The 18,089-nt window shown below is 45.0% G+C and overlaps 1 protein-coding gene across 6 annotated transcripts in view; it reads left to right on the plus strand.

Annotated features, from left to right (window-relative positions):
* Positions 1–353: 353 nt before the first annotated feature.
* ECPAS (Ecm29 proteasome adaptor and scaffold) overlaps positions 354–18,089 on the plus strand; it is a 66,805-nt gene continuing 49,069 nt past the window's right edge. Inside the window, exons 1-4 of one of the 6 annotated variants that reach the window (XM_086769848.1) lie at positions 10,925–10,981; positions 12,942–13,036; positions 16,491–16,615; positions 16,864–16,980. In XM_086769848.1, the coding sequence (XP_086625974.1) occupies positions 16,867–16,980 (114 nt within the window). In that variant the 5' untranslated portion in view covers positions 10,925–10,981; positions 12,942–13,036; positions 16,491–16,615; positions 16,864–16,866. Of the gene's footprint in view, positions 478–604; positions 945–10,850; positions 10,982–12,941; positions 13,037–16,490; positions 16,616–16,861; positions 16,981–18,089 lie in introns of those variants that run through there. The other 5 variants (XM_086769847.1, XM_086769852.1, XM_086769846.1 and 2 more) reach the window with 5 other exon arrangements.

The following is an 18,089-nucleotide window of genomic DNA, read 5'->3' on the forward strand; positions in this document are numbered from 1 at the left end:
AGATATTCCTGAATATGTGTTTGTCACACATGCTGACCCGCGGCCAGCTCAGCACGGGGGACGGCGGGGCCAGGGAAAGGTGCTCGGAGGCGGCGGTGCCCCGGAGCTGTGCCTGCGGCCGCCAGCACCGGCACTCAGGCCTCAGCAGCCACAGCCGAGGAGAGATGCCGAGCGGCGCGATGCGGGCAGGACCCGCGGCAGCTTCGGGGCGCGGGGCGGCCTCTGCCAGGGCCTGGGCTGGGCAGTGCCATGGCCTGGGCGGGGCTGTGCCAGGCTGTGGGCCGTGCCGTGCCAGGGCCTGGGCGGGGCCGTGCCCGGCCGTGGGCGGGGCTCGCCTCCTGCGGGCTGCTGGCGGCACCGACCGCCGAGAGGGGGCGCAGCTGCCCCGCCCGCGGCTTTCCGCGCCGTTTCCCTCCTCCGCCCCTGCCGAGAGCGCGGGCCGCGCCGCGGTCACGATGGAGGTCAGCGCGGACTCGGGTCAGTGTGCCACCCGCCGCCCTTCTCCTTGGGGCCCGCCGGGAGCCGCGGGCGGGCGAGCGGAGTGTTGGGCGCTACAGCCTCCCGCGCCCTCCCCCCGCGCCTCGCCGCGCCCGAGCGGCGCCGGCGGGCCGGTGCGTGCGCGCGGCGGGGGCGGGCGGCGGGGACGATGGCTCAGCTCTTTCTAAATATAAAACGGCGGTGACGGGAGGGCGGGCGCCGCCGGGCCCCGCCGTCCCTCGCGGCGTTTGGCGTTAGGGAGAGCCGCAGAGAGAAGAAGAAGAAGGAGGAGGCAGCCGGCGCTGTGCCTGTCCCTGTGCCTGTGCCGAGCCGCCGCTGGCGGAGGGGCGGGAGGCGGGGAGCGGCCGGGGCTGGCCGGCTGCGGCGCGTCTCTCTCTCTCTCATCGCCTCCCCTCCCTTCCTTCCCAACATGGCTGCGGCCGCCGCGGCAGCCCAGGACGAGCTCAGTAAGTCACCGCGGCGCCAGGGGCTCCAGATCGGGCGCCGTCCCTTGCTGCGGGGGGGGCGGGGGGGGGAGTGCGGGGCGGTGGGGCCGGGCCGGGGGCTTTCCTCGGCGGCGCCCCCGTTGCCCAGCTCCCGGGAAGCCGAGTCGGGAAGCGGAAACTGAAAGCTGCAGCGACGGGAGCGGCCTCCCTCAGCCCCGGCCCCTCGGCGGGCAGGGCGGCTTCGCTTGCGGCCTGCCGGGGCCTGCGGCCTCCCGTGGCGCTGGCCGCCTGCGTGACCTTGCGGGGCCGGCACGCCGGATCGGCGAGGGGGAGGCGGTGGCTTCTTGGCCGAGAGGGACCCCGCAGGGGCGGCTGCCGGGGGCGGCGGGGCACCCAGCCGGCAGACCCCCCCGGCGCAGGGGTGGCACAGGCAGCCCGCCCCCCCTGTGACCCCGCTCCCTGAAAGGGCGAGCAGGGGCTCTTGTCTGCCAGTGCTCGCTCCGCTTTGTTGGATCCCCGTCTTTTAACTACAGAGCCGCTGTAAAAACGACGTGTGCTGAAGCATTAATAGGTTTGTGCAGGCCTCTTTCGTGCTGTAAGCGCAGTGCTGTGTCTCACGGTAGGTGTGGAAGCACGTCCTCAGCCTCTGCAGCTCTCTGCGTGTGATTAGAGCAGCCAGTATCGAAGGTGCATGCCTCTGCTGCCGGGTGTGCAGGGCAGGGGAGCCCCAGCTCTGTATCCTTGTCACCTCCAAATCCCTTTTGCAGTCCGGTACAGTAAACAATCAACTTTGCGTGTGAAACTTTAAAGAACGTTTTTTCTTGCGTTTGCTTTTCCTGTCTTGGAATAGAGCTAGTCTGTACACAACTGTGAAGAGTTCATAGCAAGATAATGTGTGACTCAGCCAAGTGAGAGGGCCTTTGGTTGCCCTGAAACAGTACTTGGCAGCCACCAGAGAGGAAGGGCAGAAGAAATACTTTTGAGCATACTTGTGCTATTGGCTTTCAGTTCTAAGGCATTTCTGTGTCATGTGTCACTTAGGATTTTTTTTTGTTGTTTTCAGTGTGCTGCTGTGTAGGTAACATCCTTGTTCTGCTCTTTGTTAGGTGTTACTGGAACTAAGCTGAGTGGAATAAGGCATACAGTAATGGTGGAGAGGTCCTTTCTGTAGCCAAAGAGCCAGGATTTCGTGGTGAAGTAGGAAGGATCTTTCAGTTACACTGATCCTTGATTTGGAGAACGCAAATGCCAAGCTATTTATTCCATTGACAACTGGGATAACTTGTAATCATGACTGTTACAGATCTCACTACTGCTGTCATCCCAGAGATTTTTCTGTCACTTTTACAATGCTAACATGATTCCCCTTCATGAAACTGGTCAGCGTGGGATCTCTTGCTTGTAACTCCTTGGCTTTTATATGTGTGTGGTCTAGCTTCCCAGCCCCTAAATCTGATCCTGCAAAAAATTAGTCCTCAGCCATGTGCTGGTTGCTACACAGCCCTTTGTGTTCAGCTGTGCTGAAAGGACAGATGTCCTTAGACTGAGATTCACGTTAATAATTATATGATGTCATTCAGGTTATTTCATGACAGCATCTTTCAGAATTGAGGGTTTTTTATTGCTTTGGTTAGAAATCTTTTTTTTGAGTGGGGGACACACACACGAAAGAGCAGATTTTTTTGTTTTGGTTTATTTTTTTTTCCCTAGTACCTCCTCTCTCACCAGATAGAAAGTACTGTTATCTTAAAAATTAAAGCTAATGGAAAAAGTAATTTCATGTAGAGAAACACGGGGAAACTCTATGTGAGGCTACTGTCTTTTGATACATTTAAATAGTTAAATTTCAGCATAGTTGGAAAGAAATCTGCATCCTTTTTAGGACAACGAGCAGCTCCAAAATAACAAGAATTATTACTGCTAGTTTTAGATTGGCAAAACAGTTTTTCTTGCTACATATACGGATAGCTATAGGAATCTTTGATCTATAGCTCCAGTCAAACACATAGACTGTTACTGTTTACTTAAACTCTGTATAATGGTACTTACCATTTTAGAGGATAAATTGTTTGAAGGCAGCATAAGAATGGGGATATGGCAGTTTAAAAATTAATGCAAAATCAGTAAATTGGCCCTGAAGCTGTAACAGTTCAGATGCAAGAGAAAGGCAAGTTAATCGTGAGTAAGAATAGTCAGCCGCTCAAATGGAGCGCCTAAGCCTGGCATATTGCAAATATTTGGATTTCTGTGTGCTGTTAAAGCTTTATATAAGCTTTCCTATAAAATGGAAGAATAGGATGGAAAAAGAGAATAAATGCCCCCCACCCCCAGGTCTTGCCAGGCTTTTCCAGTTAGATCTTGTAAAATAACCTGGTGACTGGCCTACTTTTACAAATACCCCCTTAAGTGATTTGACTGTAGGCACGCGATGGGTTACTGGTAGAGCCAGGAATAGCACTAGCAAATCCCGACTCACTGTTTGCTACTATAATCACACTAGATATATTTTCTCCCAGAGTCTAATACCATTTGAACAAGAATTTGACTCCTATTTTAGTAGTGGTACAGTAGAGGAGAACTTCATTCTTTCTTCTGTATGCAGAATAGTGCAGAAACAATTGCTTAGCTCTGGAGAGACTGAAGGGTGTGTTTGAGCTTTTGCTTTAGCAGGGATCTGTCCCTAAAACTACCCCTGCCGTCCCGGCAGTGAAGTTGAAAGGCTCCTGGGTTTAATTCTGGAGAAAATGTGGAGGTTGCTACTGCTATGCAAAGGTTCTATGGAGTTCAGGTAATGGAGGAGGGTGGCTTTCATTTGTTTGATTGATGTACTGAAACAGAGTTCTAGAAATGCTTTAATGTAGCAGTTCAACTAATCTGTCAAACAGGTGCTTTTCAGGAAAGAGGAGATAAATTCTGGCTTTATGAACAGAATTTTGCTGTCCACTCCCTGCTCTGTTTTGCAGAGGACTCTGGACTCTCTCTTCAGTTCCTGCGATGCTTTTGTGGTGATTTAGTTAAATTCTGAGGTATGGTTAGCTTGACATGTCCTAGCCCCAGTAGTCTCTTGAGTCAGTTTTCGTAAAAAGAAGGATATATGCTTTATTTCATACTCAGCTACACAAATACCCATTGCTGAGGGGTTTGTGCAGAATAGCTGATGTGCTGTGCATAAAATCTATGAAAGCCAGAGTGAGCTAATCCTTTATCTCGTGTAAGGACAAGAAGAGAACCTGGGCACATGAAATGGAACTGAACCAGAGGAGATTCCTTTGATAAAAAGACGGGTAAACAGTGAACAAATTACCTCAGTAAGGCCAACCATTCAAAGATTTTCAATCACTTCTGTGATTTTAATTAAAAAAAAAAAAAAAAAGAAGGGAAATGCCCTTGTTAATGAAAGGAAAACATTAAGCTGTTTATTTATTTACTTTAGTCTTTCTGTTTATTTCTCTCAATTGTTCTGTTGGCAAGCTACTGTCTAGCAGAACAGGAAGAAGGGGCATGGTTTTTCGGTGAGCAGTTTGGGGTTTTGCTGTTGGCTTGGGAGACTGCAAGATCAGTTTTAACAGTACTTAGAAATAGCTCTGAGCCTTTTGTGGCTAGTGTTGCAGAATTACTGTTAATGTGACTTTCTTGGAAAATTAGTGTATGTTACCTGTTTTTTGAAATCTGTTCCTTTTTGCCTGAGGCATGGTTGTAAGTGCTGAAACCTGTATTCCTCCTTGTAGTCTTAAATGGAGACTGGAAAGAACCAGAAGTGAAACATGCATTTTCTCTCAGATAGGTAACTGCATTGCCTTGATAACTTGGTGACTTCAGATTCCAAGTACACCATGTCTGTTGACACAGATTGGACACTGCTGCTGGAAAGAGGGATCCAACGATACATCTTGTTTTCCTGCTACTTTGGTTCCTTTACAGACAGTGAAAGGGAATGTCTCTTCGTATGCAATGCCTGTTGTTATATCCTCTGTATTTACGTTCATCTTCCTGTAAACTGGTTCCCCCCCCCCCCCCCCCCCGGAAAACATCACCAAAAAAGAAATAGTGGTGAAAACACTACACACCAGCATGGAAGGAAGTTGTGATTGTGCCAAAATACATGAATATCTGTTACAAATTTTGCATGAACTTAATTGTATATATTTAAAAAATAAAACTACCTGGTATTCATTTTTTACTCGTGCAGTTCATTCTTGATTGTGATGTGGTTGGTTTTTTGTTCGGTTTTTTTTTTTTTTAGTCTGGAGTAAAGTGTTAACTGTCATAGCTGTGGCACACATATGATGTTTCTGAGACTATTCATTAAATCAGCCATGATTTCTTATGTGTTTTTTAATGTAGTGGGCAAGTCTGACAGGGTCTGTGGTTGGCACATATGTTTTAAGGAGATGCTGGGTGACGAAGCAGTCGTCTTTCTTTCAAAAAATTGCTCCCAACTTTCATGTTTGTTGAGAGAAACTTGCAAGAAACTTGTATCCCAAAAATAACGAAGTCAGTTGTGCGCTGAAGAGTAGTACTGATTTAATCTTATTTGGGTTACTCCTTCCAGCAACACTCTGGCAGAGCAAAGGGCTCTCCACAGTGGAGCAAGTCTAGAAGGCTTACAGTGGTAGCGGTGCACCCTGTGCTTTTCCTTTGCTTCTGACATGCAAGTTTGTTCTTGGAGTGGTTTATGTAAAGCACGCAGTACTGGGCACAGGGTTTTCCAATTGTGTTTCTAGTGAAGTCTCTTTCCTTTCCTCCTTTCTTCCTTTCACTTTCACTTTCTCCCCAGTGTAGGTAAAATAATTGCAATCTTTTGGTTGTTTGTGTTTTTTTTGTTTTTGTTTGTTTGTTTGTTTGTTTTTTGTAAATTCTCTGGACTGCATTAAAAGTTGGTCCTTTGCCTCTGGCAGTGTGTTCTTCCCCCGGCCCAATGTTCACCAGAGTAGAACTGCAGTAGATTGACTATGGATGTAATTTTTTACACATATATAATTAGCTAATACAGAAGGTGCTACAGGTGGGAACCAATACCAAGGAAATAATGCAATCCTAAATTTGAGATGAAGGTTTGATATGAGGTTGAGGAAGAAGCCTTTGTAAAATTTCAGGTCTATTAAGTATTGGCTTTTTAGATGGAGGTAAAGCTATACTTTAGTAAATGTCATCCCTTCATTACTTCTTTATTCCAGTGTTTCCAGAAAACTTAAAAAAAATTGTCTTTAACTGTATTAGTCAGCTTTAAGGGAAAATTGCAGGAAGTGTGTCATTGCGTGGACTGCATTTTAAGTTCAGTGTTGGCTAGCAAAGGTAAAGACTGAGATGTTTGAAGCTTTCTAATGAAAATTCAGGGCACTTACTGTCAAATTGTGGTAAGATTGCTGTAGTAGTTAATTTCAGTTGCTAAGGCTTATTCAAAATGGTTTGTGTAATTTTTTTTTTTTGGATGCTATGTAGTAAAGCAAGTTAGACCTCTTGCTTTACTTATTTTTATTATCATATAAGCTGGTGGTCCCCCCTGGAAATTATAACCGTGCAGTTAAGCAGTAGGGGCTGTAAAACTAGATACAGAGGTTTTGGCTTTGTTCTTGAAAACTTGTGAAGGGCATGATGTGGGAATGTGAGACGGGTTTGGAGCAAACTGTTTGACGCACAGTGCAGGCTGGAGGTGAAGGTTGTGAGAAGATACAAGGCAGAAAGGGAAGGGAGCTTCCCCTGTGCCAACCAGCAGGTCTGCAATGCACATGGAGGTGAGACACAGTATCTGAGTGCCAGGTATTGTGTCCCTGGCTCCTCTCCTGGATCGTTGTGTGTGGCGCTTTGAATCTCCGGGGTTTATGCTTTCCCATAATGAATGCTCTCAGCTTGAGAGATGGTCCTAATTGTTCGTAGAATAAAAACTGGGGAGAAAATGGTTAATGTGCAATACTTTGGACAGTTTATAGCTCTTTGTCTTCCTGTCCCACTGCTATGGGTACAGCCTGCATCGGCAGCACAGGAGAGTGCTCTGACAAACTCCTGACCAGCTTCTTAACTGCAGGCGGGTAACTAGTCTCCTTGAATCTGCTGAAGAGTCCTGTTGTGCTTATGGTTAAGGGAAGAATACCTGATGGCAGTATCAGGGCTCAACTGACTAGGCAGCAGGGATATGGGAAAAGTAATAAACATACTTCACAGGCAGCGTAAATAAAAGGGTAGCTTCATCCCCCCCCGCCCCGCCCCCAATCTCTGTTATTATTACAATCCTAGCTGCTGCTTCTAACAACAGAATAATGGAAGAAGCTGAAAATGGGGTAGATGCTTGCAATTTGAGTGCATTGTTGCACTTCCTGTGGGTACATGCAAAGTGGTTTCTGTGCCTTTCCAAAGGCTGCGACAAATGGCTTTACAAATAACTTCAGTTGTGTTTCTTTATGCTTGAGTCTGATCTATTGCCATGTGAAGGAACATGTTGTTGGGAAGGTTCCTCAGCAAGCTTGCTTGAGGATGGTGGGTCTGCCGTGATCTCCTGGAGTTTCAAGTTGATTATTTCATTCCCTGTTTGAGTTATTTCAGCTGTTTGACACGGCCTAAGCAGTCCTCTAATCTTAGCGGGGTCGTGAGACACAGTGGAGGTCCTGGAGGGGGAGATCATGACATGAAAAGGAAGGTGAAGTGAGAAAGAAATTGTTATGATTTAAAAAAAAAAATTGGGATACGAGATAAATATTGTGAAGCCTTATTGTTCCATAAAATCTGTCTGAAACAAAAAACTGACTTGCAAGTCAGTCGACATTGTAAGTGCTGCTGAGTTTTGGCTTGTAATTTCCCTGACAGTAAAATTTCATAATCCTCTGTCTTTTCAGCTGCCTGTCATATTTGCTCAGCAAAAAATAAAATGTTGGAAATGATATGTTTATGTTTAATCTGTAGCTGGCAGAGGAGGGATGATGCTGCAGGGACTCAGTGCAGGGATAGAATAGACTTTAAAAATAGCACAGTAAAGGCTTCTGCAGCTACATCATGATAGGTTTGCTGGCTAGAACTGTATTTGTGTTTGAACTCCCTTTTTGTTCACTGAAGTTCGAACCATATCCATTCAGCTGGGTCTTTACCTCTGCCCTGTACCAGTGCTTTTTTCTTTTTTGTCTCTATAGTCCTTCACAGCCAGCTCAGTGATCCTCCCCTGCTGAAGGAGGGGTCTCCTTGGTCTCACTCTAATCTTAGCTTGCAACAGGTCCCCTTAGGTTAGTCTTTAGGGGAATGGTTTCCTCCTTGTAGGATGTCTTGAGAACTGTAGTCCCTTCAGAAGCCCTTGCTGCCTGTGAATCTGGCCTGCAGTGGCACTCCTGATCCCGTGCACAAGGACTCTTCTCGGTCTGACTTTTGGGAATGGTGCTGTGCTGGGGAGGTTTTGCTTTGCTGTCTGGGGCAGCTGCATACTGGTGCTCAAAATAGGGGCTCCTCCATTCTTTATGTAGAGACAGATGGTCCTCAGCCCTTGTGCTTGAGATGCTGACAGAAGATTTTGGTCACATCTGTTTCCTTGAAACGATCTTCTGCTAGCTCATTGAGAAAACAGATGTTTATGGCATCCCTTCCCCCAACACCCCATTCTTCTGATCTTGTAGAATTTGCAACTTCTATCTCTTTGCAGAACATTTTTTGTGTGTGTGTTTCTACCTGGGTTTGGGGAGGAGACCTGCTGACTAGAGGAAGGTGAATTTGCCACAACACTACAACAGCTTTGTAGAGTGATAATAGGAGCTTTGTGTTTTAAGATACAGCCATATATCCTGCGTTTCATGCTTGTGATCTTATTTCTGTTGCTGATAATACTATCTTTTGGAATAAAGGTGAACACATTGTAACAAATCAGTAATGTTCAGTCAACATTTGTACAGCTTTATAAAGATTTTCTGGAAGACCTAAGTGGCTTAACAGAAAGTCACAGGCAGAACAGTTTAGCCTGTGTCAAGATGTTCTATGAATACTCCCATGACTATCAAATTTACCCTGCAGTAGCAGTCTTAAGCTTTCAAATAACTTGTTTTTCACTTTGGAGCTTGTTTCTTGTGCTTTCAGGTGTGCAGCCTGTTTATTTGTACACAGCTGCTGTGGTGTGGCATGCCTTAAGCTTATAACTTGTGCTTTGTCTAGACTCTTTCCTTTCTGTGATACTAACTGTTATTGGTCTTGGGTTCTGTTATACATGCTTCGTGTTTTTGTTCTGTTGACACATCGTCTAGGACCATGGAGTCCCTATGCATGACCAGAACCCGAGGTTTAACAAGAATAAGAACAATAATTGGCCAGCTCTTTTTGCCCTCTAATTAACTAGTGGAGATACAGAACATTATGGTCTGAATACAAATCACAGGAAGCATATTTTCAAAAGCTGGCAGCCCCACAACCTTTGCTGTCAAAGCAGAAAGGGCAGGAAATGACTTGGAGATCCTAACATTCTGTTTCAGCTTTGGAGATGTTCTAGCCTCTATTTGAAACACAGTGTGAAGCAAAGGAAATCTTAATTGCTTCTATCTTTGATAGGAGTGGTCTCCAAGTAATTGTGGAGGCTAGTTCTGGAAGCTATGAGACTGGTTTCTGCCATCAACAGTTTGCTCAGTTAGTGTTAAAAATAGAAGATGGATCTGTGTTGAGTGATGTTGAGATGGAAGTACATTAAGAATTGTGTGCAGCATTTCTTACAAGCCCGTTATGAGATGTTTAGAAAAAGTTCAGCAATTTTGAGTTTCAACAAGTGTTTTGGTTTTGTTTAGTGGGAGGAGCTACGCTGGCAGCTTCTGTAAGAAGCTGCTAGAAGTTTCCCCTTTGTCTGGTGGACTCATCTGGGTCTAGGGCAGAGCCACCACTGGCCAGGGCTGAGCCAATTGGTCATAGAATATTCAGTGCTAACGCCTCTGTGATAATGTATTTAAGAAGGGGAAAAATTAAAAAAAAAGGGAAGAGTTGAAGAAGCAGAAATGGGCAGAGAGGGGGAGGTGTGAGCCTTGTGGGCCTTGCAGGCCTCACCCTCTGGCGTCTTGCCGGGCGGCCGGCTGGGCCTGACTTGGCCCGGTCCGGCTGCAAGAAGTGGAGAGGAGATGAGATGTGAAGAGAACCTGAGAGGCGTCTGTCTGAGCCGGTTGTGAAGAATTTCTTGTGAGAGGAATGGCTGCAGACTCCAAGGTCAGTGAAAAAGGAGGGGGAGGAGAAATGCTGTTCCTGGCCAAGATTCCCCTGCAGCCCGTGGTGCAGCCCATGGTGAGGCCGGCTGTGCCCCTGCAGCCCATGGAGGTCCATGGAGGAGCTGAGATCCACCTGCAGCCTTGGGAGGACCCCACGCCGGGGCAGGTGGAGGCCTGAAGGAGGCTGTGGCCCATGGAGGGCCTGTGCTGGGGCAGATGGTTCTGAAGAGACTGCACCCTGTGGAAAAATGACCTGCATCAGAGCAGTTTGTAGCCTGTGGGAGGGACCCCAGGCTGGAGCAGGGGGGGAATGTGAAGAGTTCTTCCCCTGAGGAGGAAGGAGCGGTGGAAAGCAACTAGTGATGAACTGACCATAAGCCGCGTTCCCTATTCCCTTCATGTGCTGCTCAGCAAGGGGGAAGGAGGTAGAGCTAAATGAAATGAAGTTAAGCCTGGGAAAAGAGGAGGGGTAGGGGGAAGTTCTGTTTGTTCTCTTTTTCATTATTCTGCTTTGGTTTTATTAATAATCATAAATAAATAGTTCTCTCCCAAGTAAAGTCTGTTTTGCCTGTAACAGTAACTTGAGTGATCTCTTCCTGTCCTTATCTCAAACTCTGAGCTGCTTGTTATTTATCTGCCCCCCATTCCCTTGGAGGCTGGGGTGAGTGAGTGAGAGACTGCATAGCTTGGTCCTGAGCAGGGCTGAACTACCACAACCAGTTTCTCTCTTTTCATTGTTACTTTTTTTTTTTTTCCTTTTTTTTTTAAACTGCAGATCAACTTGAACGTGTATTCTTGCGTCTTGGCCATGCAGAAACAGATGAGCAGTTACAGAACATTATTTCCAAATTCCTACCCCCTGTTCTCCTCAAGCTGTCCAGCACACAGGAAGGAGTTCGTAAAAAGGTAAGGGTGCAGTTTACTATAGTGCTGTGTTTTCCCAGTCATCAGGGAGGATGAAATGCCCGTGACATATCATGATTTACCACACTTGGGTGTTCTCTGTAGAGAAATTTACTCTTTTAGGAAAAGGTGTCATGCACCTGATAGAGAATGGGTTTGTTACAACTATTAGAGCTTAAAGAAAACAGTAATTGCTTGTATTGGCAAGGTCTTTTGCAAATATATGAGGGCTGCATTTGTTTCCACTTAGAATCATAGAATAGTTTGGGTTGGAACGGGCCTTTAAAGGTCGTCTAGTTCAACCTCCCTGCAAGGAGCAGGGACATCTTCAACTAGATGGGAGACACGGAAGCACTGTGGTAGGTGGCTAAGGACTCAGAGGAAGAGGCATCCTGTCCAGGACCTTTCCAGGCCTATCTGAGCAGAGCCTTAGCCCCACTGTCCAGGCGTGAAACTCGTCAAGATCAGTCAGTGCCAGAATACCTTTTGGTCTGAGAGGGTGCTACCTAGGAGTAGTGGACGCAGTCAGATGCAAGGGAAGACCATTTTGGGATTGCGCAAGCCTTCTAATGGGCTGTTTAGTGGAGGAACCAAAGACAAGGAAAGGGATGGACCTAGGTGATTTGGGGAGGAGCAAGTGTGGGTCTGTCCTGGTTGGACCTAGGGGTGTGAAGCTGTGGCAGCCTGTCCTCTGTTGGGCTACTGGGCTTGGCCCTAGTTCTTTGACACCATATACTTGTCGTTTCCCCTATTCCTGTGGTCAGACAAGGACCAAACAGTTTTGAGGATGGAATTTAATATGATCATGAAGGAATTCAGAGATGTAACTGCCTTTGGTAGCAGGGAGCTGACCTCTCTTTAGTACCAGTTTTTTTCCGCAGGCCTATATTTCTGCAAGTCTGTGCAACAGCAGTTGTGGGTTTGCATGAGGGGATCGCTAAACCTGGTGTTAGTGGCAGAAGAGATCTGACCTGGTCTGGATTCAGGCAGAGGAATGCCTGCTTGTGTTTCCTGTCTTGCCAGGAGGATGTGACCAGAAGAGGCAAATGGGGCAGCAGCAGCTGAATGTAAGATATTTGAGCAGCTAGATCAGAAAGCAAAGGATGAATTCTTGTCCCTGCAGCTGTTCATCAGAAGGAGCTGTCTAGTGATAGAGATGGACCAGAACCTTTCTGAGCAGAGTGCAGACGGACTGTTGGGGGGCTGATGGTGAAGAAGCAGCTTTCTATAATCCCCTCTTCTTCTTAATAGAAATAGGGAAATGATCATTCCTTTGCTGGATATATGAGTAGATTTCAGAACCTGCGAGTAACTAGAACACACCTTTTTCTGAAAGTTTTGCACAAAATGTGGTCCTGGCAGTGGTTATGTAAAAGTGGATCCATAGATATGAAGCCATTCTACTGCGCTGAAGGACAGATACTCCAACTCAGAGGGAGTGTTCTTCTGAATACCAGCTTATCACATGCGCTTGAAGCTGTTAAAAAAAGCATCCAACTAGCTAGTGAAATTTCATAGGGTATTTTTATATGATTTTTTTTCCATAAACTGGAGTGTGTTATCTGGTTTTTTTGGAGTGTTACAACATTTAGGAAAGGGGGAAGACTACTCCTTTGAAAAGGAGGCCTCTCAAAATCAGACAGCATTCTTACAAGGTATTGTAGTTTTTGTGTTAGAATGAATGATGAAGTAAAACTCATTTCTTCTTCAATCTATGTGTTTAAACTATAGATTTTTATCTATACAAGATGATGATACTATAAGCAATTACAGCACTTCCCTGTGCTTCTTGGTACTTGTCAAATTTACTGCAGTCAAGGAAATTACCCTGAATTCTACTCCTGGCTGTGTCAGTGAAGGGAAGTTGACTCTCTCAATATTCTGTTTTCATAATACCTTCAAAATGTGGCAAGAAGGCTCTGTACATGTTGGGGTTTTTATTTGTCTGATTTTTTTTATATAGCAAAATAACTTCTCGGTGAAACAGAGGGGAGAAGACTAAGTTTTTTATTCTAATGAACATTAGTGAAGATTTACTGTGGAGTGTATAACCTGCAGGTAAATCTGTTCAACGTGCACATTGCCTTTTTCTGTTACATCAGAACTCAGCTTTTCAGTCTTCTACTTGCTCTTACTTTGCTGTTACTCTGATGGGAAAGTGTCTAAAGAAGTCTGAGGCATTTTCAAATGCTGATGACTTTTAAACGCAAATAATTGGCTTTCCAGTGCTAATTTTGCCTGGTGGACAACAAAGAATGTGCCTATTGTTCAACTCCAGCCTCAAAGTCCTCTTAAGGCAATGTAAGTAAAACAAAAGCATATTTTTTTAATGTGAGCAGTCAGATGATGGGAAAACTAATCTGATAAACGCTAATAAAGTAGATGAAATTGAATGGAAAGAGGTCAAACCCTTTATTCACCCAGTGACTGACTATAGGCAGTGAAAAACTGTGCCATCGCATGTCATTTCTCTCTCCCGCAATTATCGTAGTGGTTGAAAAAAAAAAGAATCAACAGTAAAAAAGGTGTGCCAACATAGTTGTGGTTTGAAAACTTATACCATTTTAATTTGATTGACAGTATAGCTTTTGATAACATGGGTATACAAACAAAAAAGAATGTCTGTGTGTTGCCAGTGTAATGCTGAAGTGTAGGTCGATACAGTTGTTCAAGGGCTTCCTTTCACCCGACTTTAGAAACATAGTGTAGTTCATTCAGTACACCAGATGGATTGACTACACTCTAATTTTACTCTGACTCCCCGAAGTATCTTTCTCCTCAAGCTTGTACTGCTCTTATGGAAAGGGGAAATAAAAATTCCATTTTTCTTTCAGCTGCCTTAACATACTGCTTTGGTCTTATCTTTGCCCTTAATTTTTTGACTGTTGGGTCAATATTACTGCCTCATTCAGTAGTTTGAACTCACTATCCTCATACATTTTCAGATCTGGGATGTAGTCTAGATAGATGGATAAGCTTGCAATGCCTATGCCTTCTTAATCCATTGACTCTGAAAAGGTCATGGCCCTCTTCAGGCCATAGTTTGACAAATGAGTTAAATTCAACTTTAGGATGTCTTCTACCAAATCAGTTACCCTAGCAGTGTCACACAAGAACTAATCCAGGGTAAATTCACTCTGCTGGTTCAGATGTGCTTCAGAAAGTACTGATGCACCAGTAGCATTTGTGCGAGCCAAGATACTGTGTTGCTTTATGCAACCCATGCAAAGCCAGCAAAAATGTAAGAAGCAGTCATACTTGGAAGTGCAGACATTTGCCTGATTCAGGTCAGATGCATGCTGCTAAATGAGATCTCTAGTGCACTGATTTGGTATTAATGATTAGAGAAGCAGGACATCGACACACTGGAGGTGAGGGATGCCATTCAGAGGGACCTTGACAGGCTGGAGAGGTGGGCCCATGCCAACCTCATGAAGTTCAGCCAGGCCAAGTGCAAGGTCCTGCATGTGGGTCATGGCAATCCCAGGCACAAATACAGGCTGGGCGGAGAATGGATCGAGAGTAGCCCTGAGGAGAGGGACTTGGGAGTGCTGGTGGATGAGAAGCTCAACATGAGCTGGCAATGTGCTGTTGTGGCCCAGAAAGCCAACCGCATCCTGGGCTGCATCAAGAGGAGCGTGGCCAGCAGGTTGAAGGAGGTGATTCTCCCCCTCTACTCTGCCCTGGTGAGATCCCACCTGGAGTACTGTGTCCAGTTCTGAAGCCCTCAACATAAGAAGGACATGGACCAGTTGGAGAGGGTCCAGAGGAGGGCTGCGAAGATAAGAGGGCTGGAGCACCTTTCCTATGAGGACAGGCTGAGAGAGTTGGGGCTGTTCAGCCTGGAGAAGAGGAGGCTCCGGGTAGACCTGATAGCGGTCTTCCAGTACCTCAAGGGGGCCTACAGGAAAGACGGGAAGAGACTGTTCAGTAGGGCCTGTTGCGACAGGACTAGGGGTAACGGTTTCAAAATAGAGGGAGGTAGACTTAGATTAGATATTAGGAAGAAATTTTTTGCATTGAGGGTTTTAGAACACTGGCACAGATTGCCCAGGGAGGTGGTGGATGCCCCATCCCTGGAAACATTCAAGGCCAGGCTGGATGAGGCTCTGAGCAACCTGATCTAGTCAGGGATGTCCCTGCTTCTTGCAGGGGGGTTGGACTAGATGGCCTTTGATTTGAAGGTCTAACCCTAATCATTGTATGATTCTATGGCATGAGCTAAACCCTCACACATACCCAAATGCAGGCACATCTTTTTTTCTCCAGCCACAATGGGTAATTTGAACAAGTTCCTCAAACTGTTGTAGTCCTGTGTTTCTTTTCCTTCACAAAAAAGTGTGTGTGGACAGGCTTTTTTCCTCTCCAAAATAACAGGAATTTGTGACTGCTGTTACAATAATTTTGCAGCAGCAAAATTAGATAGCTGTCAGTATTACTTAGTTTGTCAGCTGATCTCTGATCTCAGTCACATGCTTGTGGACAGCTATGCAGTTTCTCTGGATTGTATCTGGACATTGTTTTATACCTAGTAATGGAGTGAATGCAAAGATGATGTCTTAGCTCATAGGCAGCTCAGCAAGCATATTGTTCTGCAGTTTCCATGACCAACCTCAGTGACAGCAGTTTAGTTGCTTTGTCACCATACTATGACCAAGGTAATGAGCCATCAAAAGCACAGGACAATGTACTCACCCTGGCTTTTTTACTTGAAATGCATGAAGTCACTATGCATCTAGGACTAGCTCCATCTGGTTTTACTGGAGCTCAGCTGACACCGTTTAATGTCACTTACATTTTTGCATCACTTTGCTTGAGAATCTGATAGGGTTTGTGAGCTAGATGGAGATGTTCAGTGTGATTTCTCAGAACCCATTGTTTCAGAATGGAGATTGTAGTTTTTCAAGTTCCTCCATTCAGTTATGGTATCTCATTTAGTGGGTACAAACGATACTTTGTTGATGCTATGCCAAGAAACTACTTCATGGGATTGTAGGATCAGGGCATAATTCAGCTTGGAGGGGACTTCAGAAGGTGTCCAGTGCAACTTCCTGCTTAAAACAGGGTCCATTACAAATTCAGACCAGGATGCTGAAGGTTTTATCGAGATGGGTCTTGGAAAAACCTCTCAGGATAGAGACTGCACAAACTCTCTGGGCCCCTGCTCCACTACTGCAGAGTCTTCATTGTGAGAAAGTTCAACTCTGCACCTCTCTTGTTTCAATGCACTCTGGCCCCTCTTCAGCACACTGTCAACCAGAGCCCAAGGCCATGTCCCCAGAGCTGCTGCTGGGCCCCACTGGCATCACTGCTGGGACTCTGCCTGCCCAGGGCAGGGCTGCACATTGCTCCTGCCTGACATTCTTGGTGTTCCTGTTGAATTCTTCTCTAGCCTGAAGGATTTCGATCCTGTCTTTTTCCTTCATTGTGGATAGGGGTTTTTCTTTTTTTTTTTTTTTTTTTTTTTTTTTTTTTTTTTTGTTCTATGTCATCAATTGGAGTTACTCTACAGCCACAAGATAGAGCAGCAATGCAGATTTCCAAGCCAGCCTCAGTTTTGAGGGATAGTAACCAACTATGTAGAAAGAACTGGTCATCCCCAGTATTCATTTCTTCCTGATATTTCTGTTGGTGGAGGTTAGTGGTTGTGGCATGGTTTGGGACTTCTTACATGTTTGTTTTAACAGTGACTTGAGACATGTCAGAGTAGTTTCAAGATAAAACAATAAGTGATGTCTGCTGTTTTCTTAGAGATTAAATAATTGGGAAGCTCAGGCCTGATTTGTTTATAATAGGCTTGCCTAGTGGAGTGAGGGTGATGTGCAGAGTCCAAAGTAGAAAAATTAATGGTGGATCTTTCAAGTTTTTTGTTTTCTTCCTGTCAGGTCATGGAGCTGCTGGTTCATCTGAATAAGCGCATCAAGAGTCGTCCAAAAATTCAGCTTCCAGTAGAGACATTGCTAGTTCAATATCAAGATCCTTCTGCAGTGTCTTTTGTCACTGTAAGTGTCTGTTCTTCCAAGAATAGTTACTTATTTACTTGTAACAAGCAGAATATTCTTTAAAACTTCTGTATTTAGCTCTGTCAGTTTTCCTAGCAAGTTTGTTACTGTCATGAGGTTGATGTTTTAACAGATTTTTTTTAAACTAAACTTTTTACTCTGGTGTGGGTGAAGCTTAGTTTCATGAAGCAGCAACACCATTGATTCTATTAAAATTACTGATAATTACTCCGGGTATTTCGTGAATGCATGAGTTGTCATTACTTGTATTATAGAGGGTCTGTTCATTGTTAGAAGCTCTGTTTTGCAAGCAGCTACCCATCCTTATCCTGACATGTACAGGATCAGGGTCTGAAAACATCGTGCAGGATCAGAGTCTTACGTAAAACATCTGTATGTCTCTGAACATACAAGAACCTGTATTTTTATTTGGTCTTAGGGTCAGGATCCTAGCCGAGCAAGAAAAGATTAAAAAACCCTTGTTTTATAGATGGAGAAACTTTACTAGATTATTTCATTCCATGTAGTTTAAGAAGTGAAAATAGTTTAAAAATGTTTTTGTGAAACCATGAAGACAATTTTCATTTCAACTGTGGTAGATCTTGCAAATCACCATCATGAAAAAAAGTTATAAAATCAGAGGGAAACTGTCTGTCCTTCTCATTTGACTATTCAGTAGTATGTAGCATAAATGGATAAAATAGCATCTTAGAAACTGATGGAGAAATATTTAGACTTTAAACAGCAGTAACATAGAAGTAACCTCACATTATCTTTAAGCAAGTGGAATTATCTGAAGTTCACCTTTTAGAAATGGCCAAGAGCTTCTGGAGTGCATGTGTTCTGAAGAGCAGTTCTGAAGAACCATCTTGTTTGAAAACAAACTTGGCATGAACTGTTCTTTTGGCTGAACATGTCAAAAATCTGTTTTCATTCACGTATTTGACTGGTGCCTGTTGTTTTTTACTATGAGGCTTTATAAAATTTTGACAAGTGCCATCTGCAAAGAAGTACAATGCTTCCTGCTTCAACACCTCTTTCAACCAGGTCATTGAACACACAACTCCTCTGCAGTTCTTGGCTGGATTTGGATCAACATGATAGCAGTT

Source organism: Chlamydotis macqueenii, chromosome Z (genome assembly GCF_036417535.1).
Source record: "Chlamydotis macqueenii isolate bChlMac1 chromosome Z, bChlMac1.mat, whole genome shotgun sequence".
Taxonomy (NCBI): Eukaryota; Metazoa; Chordata; class Aves; order Otidiformes; family Otididae; genus Chlamydotis; species Chlamydotis macqueenii.